Here is a 9,748-nt window from a genome sequence, read left to right on the forward strand (position 1 = left end):
TGCTGCCTGACCTGCTGCGCTTTTCCAGCAACACATTTTCAGCTCTGATCTCCAGCATGTGCAGTTCTCACTTTTTCCTCGAAGATATTACTGGGAAAAGACATGTTTTGTTGAAGTTTTGCATTTGCACTCATTTATCCACACAGTACACCTGTTTCAAATCAACAAAATAGGGGCTGCCATTCGCTGGCTCCTTTCTCAGGACATTGCCTTGCTCAAGTATACAGTCATCAGGCCTGGTTTATAATTTAATTTAAAAAAAAGAACTGTGGATGCTGAAGGGGAGGAGGGTCACTGGATCTGAATCATTAACTCTGCTTTTTCTCCACGTTGCTGCCTGACTTGGTGAGTTTCTGCAGCAATTTCTGTTTTTGTATAATTTGACAAAGATTGACTGTGAACTGCCATTCTGTATTAATGGGCATATTCACCATGACAATGCCTCTATCATCAGACTCCATTTTGTCAATCAATCAATCAATTTGCACATTATACTCGTGCTACATACAGAACTGGTATTTTCGCAAGTGACTTTATGAGTGCAAAGCAAAATGACACAACAAAAATGTTTATTTTCAGCAATACCCAATTCCTGCATGACCAAGTGACAATTTTAAATCTCATTTGACTAAGAGTTTTTATTCCCCTCCTCCCGCCAAGCATTTCAATCACAGGAAGCATTCACGAGCATCTTCAATACAAATGGGGGCGGAAAGTATTGAGATGCAAGAGACGGGGTTCTTCTTGAAATCACTTCAACATCCAACCAAAGAAACTATTCTATGGATGGGAAAACAAAGATCTCAAATAGTAACATGGTTTCCAGGTCAATTTTCAGACCAATGTGAAACTGCAGAAAACAGACAATCCTTTTCATTAACATAACTGGAACCATCTAATAGGAAAACAGAAATAACTTTACAATTGTAATTAGGTGATAAAATTTGCAAGTCTTTCAAATGAAGAACTGTGACTTATCTTTGACAAAGTAAATGCCGAGTCACCTCAAGTTCAATGCGGTCATAGAGAACAAAATACTTGCTTCTTTAGAGGCATTACGTATAGAAGAAAGGAGGGATAAGAGACTTAAAAACAGAAACAGAAAATACTGGAAATACTCAGCACATTAGACAGCATTTGCTGAGAGAAAAACTAAGTTATCATTTTAATTCCTACACATATTCAGAAAATTTAATTTGGTCAAGAAATATCATTCTTGACATATTTAACAAATGCATAAATGCAAGACAATCTGGATGAGGAACAGCATAAAACGTAGAGCTTAATGTTGGCTCCATGAGCACAAGGATCAAATCCATGTTGGAGGTGTCAAGTATATAAAGAAAAGTTATTTTGCAATCTTATGTAGCCAGAACTGAGGAGAAGATGGAATAAGAAAAAACAACAAATTAGGTTATTTAAATCAGATATGGAAAATGCAAGAAGAAAGTAAGTTTGTACACACTGGGCAACAAAGGATGTTGGGAGTGTTCCATTTTCCATAAAGTTTTCAGGAGTCCCCTCTCCTTACTAAAAGATTGGATGGAAAGAATTGTCAATAATACAGAAAATAAATGATGCACATTAACAAGAATTTAAAAGGCCCAAAATCTAGCCAATTAGGAGAAGACTGAACTTACCCAATTACAACACAACCCAGAAAGTCTTTAAGTCTGTGTCTGATGGCTCATTGGTCTATCCTCCTCTAGAGGAGGCCAGATTGTGAGCGGCGAATGCAGTAGTCTAGATTGTGTGAAGTGCAGATAAAGTACTGCTTCACCTGAAAGGTGCGTTTGAGTCCTTGGATACAGAGGAGGGACGATGTGAACGGACAGGTGTTAAGTCTTCTGCTGTGAGGTTGTTGGGAGGGGGGGGGGGGGTTTGTAAGTGAAGGGAGAGTGGACCAGGGATTGGAGAAACTACATTGGGGAAACGAACACAGATTGGGTGACCGCTTCACAAGACAACCCTGAATTTCCAGTTACCTCCCACTTCAACACAAGTGTTCTGTTCCCTGGCCAACATCTGTGTCTCAGGCTTGCTGCTGTGCTCCAACGAAGCTCAGTGCAAGCTGGAAGAGCAGCACCTCATTTTCCGCTTGGGGATTTTACAGTCTTCCAGACTCAATATTGAGCTCAATAGCTTTAGGGCTTGAGCTCTTCCATGTCCTGACCCCAATCCCACAAATCGGGTCTTGTTATCACAATCTGCTATTATACAACACCCACTGTTAGCCTTTAACATCCCCATTAATAGCTATTCGCCCTCCTAGCCAGATCGTTATCTACTTCTTTGTCTATCCAACTGTTCTTCTCTCTCTTTGGGCTCTGTTCCCACATATCGTTTACTCCTTACCCCAGTCTATCTTCTGCATATAAACTGACATTTTCCTAGTGACCATCAGTTCTGAGGAAGGGTCACACGACCCGAAACTTTAACTCTGATTTCTCGCCACAGATGCTGCCAGACCCTGCTGAGCTTTTCTAGTAATTTCTGGTTTTGTTTCAGCTCACTGCTTGCTCCATGAGCCCAAGGATTAAATCCAAGTTGGAGGTGTCAAGTATATGAAGAAAAGTTATTTTACAACCTTTTAAGCTGCCAGAAACTGAAAAGAAGTTGGAATGAGAACAAAAGTCAATAAATTAGGTTATTTAAGTCAGATAGGGATAATGCAATAAGAAAGCAAGTATGCACTTATTGGGGCAAAGGATGTTGCAAGTGTTACATTTTCCGTACAGTTTTCAAGAGACCCCTCTCCTCACCAACAGGAAGATTGGTTGTAAATAATTGCCATTAACACAGAAAAGGAGAAAGTGAGGACTGCAGATGCTGGGGATCAGAGCTTAAAAATGTGTTGCTGGAAAAGTGCAGCAGGTCAGGCAGCATCAAAAGGAGAAGGAGAATCGACGTTTCGGGCATAAGCCCTTCTTCAGGAATTCCTGAAGGGCTTATGCCCGAAACGTCGATTCTCCTTCTCCTTTGATGCTGCCTGACCTGCTGCGCTTTTCCAGCAACACATTTTTAAGCATTAACACAGAAAATCAATGATTAACGTTAACAGAAATTTAAAAGCCACAAAGTCTAGCGAATCAAGAAAAGGACTGACTACAAATTTACCCAGAAAGTCTTTAAGACTGTGCCTGATAGATTAGTTATAGACCGATGAGCTATTTGTTGGGATGCTTTTGCTCCACTGAAAATAAGAAATGAATCAAATACAAACTGTCTTATTTAGTCAAGTAATTCTGATCAAAATTAGAGGCACAGACGTGTTTCAATAAATTTATACTTAGTCATACGGCAAATTAATTTTAAACCTGTTCAATTGAAACTGCAAACATTAAAGTTTTGAACTAACCTCTTCTTTCTCCTTCAGCAGTTTTTCTAAAGCAGAAGCCTTTTCTTTCATGGAATTTGTCTCAAATTCCCTTTCTCTCAACATCATAGAAAACTGCATATTAGTCTCCTGCAGGGCTCGAAATTCAGTTTCTTTTTCTCTCGATTTAGCTACAATTTGGTCGTTCTCTTCTTGGACTTTATGAACATCCATCTCTAAAAATGAAATTCGCTCTTTCAGATTAGTGACAGCTTGCTTCAAAACTTCATTTTCAGCATCCCTGTTCCTTAGGTTCTCGGTCACTGATGACAACTGATCACTTTTTGATTTAATGAGAAGATCTTTTTCCCTGAATGATCTTTGAAGCTCCTCATTTCTTTCCCTTACATGTTTCATCTCCAGGGCAGTAGCATCTTGTTCCTTTTTGCCCATTTCAGCATCTGCTGCCTGAGAGTTCAATGATTTAATGTTATTTTGAAGTTCAACTATTGTGGCCTCCTTTCCCTCTAACATCTTGTTCAAGCGTTCTACTTCTTGTTGCAGTTTTTTAATTTGGTCAAGTTGTTCTTCGGAAGAAAATCCACTGCAAGAAACTGGTGTTTGCAATACTCCAGATACTGGTACCCCATCCAACTTATCGAGTATAAGATTCTTGGTACTGCTGAGCTGCCCAATACTTTGCTGGACCTCAGCCAATTCTTGACTTAAGGTTTGCAATCTCTTCTCTTTTTGCTCGTAACTGTGAATTAATCGGTTGTAGTCTACTTGAAGCCGGGAGTTACAGTCACCATCCGTTGACAAGCGGCCCTGAAGTTTAAGGAGCTCATCCTGCAGCTGAGCAGATTCGTGCTGCATGTTCTGAACAGTAGTGATCACCTGTTGCTTCCATTCCTCCATTTTCTTTACTTGCTGTTTTAGTTTGTCACGCTCTTGCAAAAGCTCTTCAAACTGATTACTGCTCACCAAGCCTGATTCGCCTCCAGATCCCATTCCAGATGTCTGCAAGACAGTGACTAAAGTTTGGCACTTCTGGGTAAGGGCATCTATTTCCATGTCCTTCTCACGTATAATCCGGGATAAATTCTGGATTGTTTCCCGTACCATGTCTTGACTTTCATTCTCATACTTATTGACCATTTTCAGATTTTCTTCTTGTAGCTTCAACAGAGCAGCTTCTTTTGCAGCTACAATGTCCATCATTCTATGATATTCAGTCTTCAGTTGGCTGTTTTCCCTTGTCTTTTCATTTAATACTGCTAGCATTTGCTCTCTCTCCATTGCATAAGCCTGCAGTTGCTGTTGCAAGTAGGCCACATCTGCACCAACTTGCATATATGAGCCAGGTGTCACCCGCGCATGAAGTGTTTGGATCTCCACATTTTTCTGTTGAATGATTTGAGTAAGTCTACCAACTTCATCTTTGAAAATGGGTAACTGATCCAACTGCTTATTCAGAGATAAATATTTTTCATTTAATACTTTTATCTCCATTTCTTTTTCTTTCAGTCCATTAACCAGCCTGTCAATCTCCACTTTGGACAAATCATGTTTTTCATTGCCATTTTCTCCATTCACTGTTAGCACTTTAGTTTCTTGGAGAATGACTGGAGCATCTGCAGGAGAGACTGGGGCCTCCCTCTGAAACTGAGTTCTCATTTGATCAATGGACTCCTGCAAGCTGTGAATTTCTTTATCTTTCTCTGAAATTAATTTTTCATACATTGAAGTAATCTCTTGACACTGTGTTTTTGCTTCGTCCCCTTCTTTCCCTTGTGCTTGTATAGAACGTTGAAGCTCTAAAACATTTTGCTTTTGCTGCTCAACTGTCTTTTTGTGCTGCCTTATTTCCTCTTCAAGACTGTTCTTTTTATTGTTCAGTTCAGTTATCTCTGTCTCAAGCTCGATTATTATGTCAAGGGTCTTGGGTTCAGCAGTAGGCTGAGGCCTGCTTTGTTGGTCCCGGAAGCGATCCATTTCTTCCTTGAGGTGGTTGTTTTCCTCTTTCATTGCACTTAATTGTCGGTCTTTCTCTTCAAGACATTGCTTCAAGGATTCGCAATCTCTGGAAATGTTTACATTCTTTTCAAGTTCTTGTTGTAACTCTGAACTTCTTTCGTTGAGTGCTTCAACAAATACCTCCTTTTCATTCAAAAGATCAGTCAACTGCTGCTGTCCATCCAAACTAGATTTCAGCATTTCTCTAGTCTCTTCATGGTCGGTTTCTAGTTGCTGTACAGTACGTTTGAGTTCTTCAATCTTAAAGTCCTTTTCCTGGTTAGCCTTGATAAGATGGTCATGCTCTTTCTGCAAAGCTGTTGCATCTAAATTTCGAGCCTTTGTTAGCTCCTTGATAGTGTGCTCATATTTTGCCGCCTCTTCATTTACCCGTTTCTCAGCCTGGTTCAATTCAAACTCCAGCTGGGCCTTCTCCATTCGCAATGCCTCCAGTAAAGTGACTCCCTCCTTGGAAATCTCACTTCTACTGGCTACAGCTGCCTCAAGCTGCTCTTTAACATCATTTATAGTTACAGTGGCTTCCTCCTTTTCTGCAGCCAATTTTTCATTCTGAATTTTGAGGTCAATTTGTAACTCATCATTTATACATTTCATTTCTGAGACCTGTTTCCTTAGCTCGATATTTTCACTCTCTTTAACTTGCAGCAATTCTTCTTGACCTTGTTTGCTTAAAGCTTGCTGAACAGTTTGTGTTAACTCTGCCTTGACTATTGACAGTTGCGATTCAGTACTCTGCACCTTCTTCAAAAGATTTAAATTTTCAGCCTTCAAGTCAGAGCTATGCGTGTTTGATTTGCTCAAGTCCTCCATTAGGCCTTTGACCTTCATCTCCAGCTGCTGCTTGCTCATATGCAGCTCATTAAGTGCAAAAGCACTCTGACTCAGCTTGTCTCTCTGAGACTCTAGCTCTTCTACCATTAATGCCTTATCAACTGCAACAATCTCCAGTTCTGATTGCAATTCTTTGAGCTTGTTTTCAGAATCTTTCCGCTGCTGCGCCAGTAGATCTTTCAATGTGATCACATGCTTTAGGAAAAGAAAAGAAAGCATAATGTTATTCTGGCACGTTCAGCTGTATTCTGTTTACTGTATAAACTCACTGAATGCCAAATTGCCAAAGGTACAAGTTGCTCCTAATGTTTCGCCATGTGCATGCCAGTTGGGAAAAAGCAATTACATATGGAAAGAGGAAGAAAGGAGAGAAAAATGGAGGAAAGAAAACAAACCAAACATTGGTACTAATGCTCAGTCATCCCATCACCAGAAACCTGTGGCTAATGTCCAAAATACAAAGAGCCAGATGGCATGGAAAGGTACAACAGGGGAAGAAAAGACTTCAAACAAAAAAAAGCAATGATCCAAAAAGATCAAAATAGACTATTTATAGTTTGTCAATAATTGCATTTCTAAACAAATCTTTAATGATAAAAATGTGCATATTTAAAACAAAATGTAAATACTACACACTAATATTTCAATGTTTTAAACGTCCCATAATGGACTGCACAACTGAGCTCCAGACCCAAGGAAAATAAACATGCGGGGTTATGGGGAGAGAGCAGGTGCATGCAACGAATTGGCTTGTTCCAGAGAACCAGATGGTTTGATGGGCTGAATACCCTCCTTACTGTGTCATGCTGACTCGAGAAAATAACACTGAAGGACAGCCAACTTGACTGTTCTATCTGCATAAACTGCAACAATGAAACTGGATTAAAATCATCTAAAATGCTCACCTAAAATTGCAACTACAGGAAAAATGCAACAATTCAAAGTAAACTTTCCTTATGGAATTATTTATGGAAATAATTAAAAATTGGATAATTATAACTGAACACTCATTTTTCTAAAGCAATTAGAAATAAGCAGCTAGCGATTATGGGAGTGCAAGTGATAGAATAATGCATACCTCAGTAGCTTCTTGATTCTGCTTATCCAGTTCTTCAAGTTCAGACATTAATGTGTCTTTCTGCATGGAAATCTCCAGTAATTCACTCTCTTTAGTTGACAGATTGTGCCTGAGCTCACTCACTTCCTTTGTCAGACTGTTCAGGTCTGAAAGAGAATTTCCATTCCCCGGCATATTCTGCAGCTTTGAAAGTTCCTCTTGGATAGCATCCTGGCATAGAAAGGAAAATAATTTTTGTCAATTTTCACACATTACTACGGAGCAGATAAAATTTTCAGCCAGTTTGTATTGTTAAAAATAGCAACTGCCTGCAATAACCAATTAACCACGTTGTCAGGTCCAGTACGGTTTTAAGTTAGAGATAAACCTTCAACCAATGTATAAAATGCATATGCTATTAAGCTGAGAAGCAATGCCTGACTCTGAGTTTAATGATTACTGTTCATGAGCTTTACAAGACATGTACGATTGTGAATGTCAACCTATTCCATGTTCAACAAGGTGGGACAACACCACTGAAGAATTGAATGTGACATGTTTTACTCAAGTTATGTCAAATTTCAGGCGCAACATATATCACATTCTAGAAAACCACATTCAGCTTCAAAAAACAGAAACTGCTTAAAAAAAACTTAGCAGGTCTGGCAGTATCTGTGGAGAGAAATCAGAGTTAACATTTCAGGTTGAGTGACCCCTCAGTGGGGTCATAAGAAAGGTCACTGGACTGGAAACATTAACTGTGATTTCTCTCCATAAATGCTGCCAAAGCAGCCGGGTTTTTACAGCAATTTCTGTTTTCATTTCTGATTTACAGCATTCAGAGTTTTCACATAATCAGCTTGGATTAGTGCAGAACCAGCAAGTACACACTCAAGCTCAGAGAATTTCAGGGTAGATTGATAGAACAAGGACTTACAGACACTCTCAACAAGCAGACAAAAACATTTATAATTGTACAGCATTGAAAACAACACAATTTAAGAAAGGTGAGCACAAGCGAGACTATTCTACTGTTATCTAAACTGCACCACAATCTTGTTTGCAATCAGAGTGCAGTGAGGAGAAACTCATTTTCCAGTACCGTAATGCCTCATAGGTTCCATTAGTGTGCCAGGTTAACAGATTACTTGTTAGCAGTATTATGCAATTATAAAGCCAACATATGATCTTCCTAATTGCTCACTGCATCTGCTTGCTGGCCTTCGGTGTCTTATGTTTAAGATCACCCAAGTCCCTTTGACTTCAACACATCCCAATCGTTCACCATTTAATAAATACTCTACATTTCTAATTTTCCTCCCAAAGTGAAAAACTTCAAAATTATATTCCATTAGCCACACCCTTGTCCATTCACTTAACCGATCCAAATCAATTTGAAGCTTCTGATTCTATGAATCCTCTGCACAACTCAGCGCCAGATTGTTGTTTTGTCATCCATAAACTTGGAAATGTCATACTTTATTTGGTCCCTCCATATAAAGCATTGATATACAGTGTGACGAGCTTAGGCCATTGCACTGATCTTTGCAGTATTTCAATAGTCACAGCTGGCTGACCTCAACGACCAGTTTACTCTTCACCTGCTTTCTGTCAGTTAAACAATTCTCAGTCCACACCAGTACATTTGCACAATTTCATGTACTCTAATTTTGCATTCTGACCTGCCTTGTGGGACTTTATAGAGTCAGAGATGTAGAGGACAGAAACAGACTTGTCTAACTCATCATGCAGACCAAATATATTAAATAAAACTCATCCTATTTGCCAGCATTTGGCCCACATCCCTCTCAACCCTTCCTGTTCATATACCCACCCAGATGCCTTTTAAATATTGTAACTGTACCAGCCTCAATCACTACCTCTGGCAGCTCAATCCATACACACACCACCCTGTGAGAAAATGTTGCCCCTTTAGATCCCTTTTATATCTTTTTCCTCTCACCCTAAACCAATGCCATCTGGTTTTGGACTCCCCCACCCCAGGAAACGACCTTGTCTATTTATCCTATCCAGGCCCCTCATGATTTTGTAAACCTCTGCAAGGTCACCCCTCAACCTCCGACACTCCAGGAAAAATAAGCCCAGTCTATTCAGCCTCTCCCTGTAGCTCATACCCTTCAATCCTGGCAACATCCTTCTAAATCTTCTCTGCAGTTGAAACTTTATTGCTGGAACAGCACAGCAGGTCAGGCAGCATCCAGGCTGGCAACATCCTTGTAAATCTTCTCTGAACCCTTTCAAGTTTCACAACATCCTTTCGATAAGAAGGAGACGAGAACTGCACACTATATTCCAAAAGTGGCCTAACCAACATCCTGTACGGCCACAACGTGATCTCCCAATTCCTGTACTCAATACTCTGACCAATAAAGGAAAGTATACCAAACACCTTCTTCATGATCCTATCTACCTGCAACTCCACTTTCAAGGAATTGTGAACCTACAATCCAAGGTCTCTTTGTTCAGCAACACTCCCTAGGACCTTA

At 39.8% G+C, this 9,748-nt stretch overlaps 1 protein-coding gene across 3 annotated transcripts in view; it reads right to left on the reverse strand.

Annotated features, from left to right (window-relative positions):
• Positions 1 to 9,748, reverse strand: part of trip11 (thyroid hormone receptor interactor 11) — a 107,969-nt gene that overhangs the window by 54,623 nt on the left and 43,598 nt on the right. For all 3 annotated transcript variants that reach the window (XR_006312699.1, XR_006312698.1, XM_043697132.1), the window contains exons 10-11: positions 7,263 to 7,472; positions 3,359 to 6,379 (exon numbers count right to left, since the gene is read on the reverse strand). Coding sequence is in view for 1 of the 3 variants with exons in the window: in XM_043697132.1 (XP_043553067.1) it covers positions 3,359 to 6,379; positions 7,263 to 7,472 (3,231 nt within the window). In the remaining 2 variants the exon portion in view is untranslated. The remainder of the gene's footprint in view (positions 1 to 3,358; positions 6,380 to 7,262; positions 7,473 to 9,748) is intronic.

This window comes from Chiloscyllium plagiosum, chromosome 10 (genome assembly GCF_004010195.1).
Source record: "Chiloscyllium plagiosum isolate BGI_BamShark_2017 chromosome 10, ASM401019v2, whole genome shotgun sequence".
Taxonomy (NCBI): Eukaryota; Metazoa; Chordata; class Chondrichthyes; order Orectolobiformes; family Hemiscylliidae; genus Chiloscyllium; species Chiloscyllium plagiosum.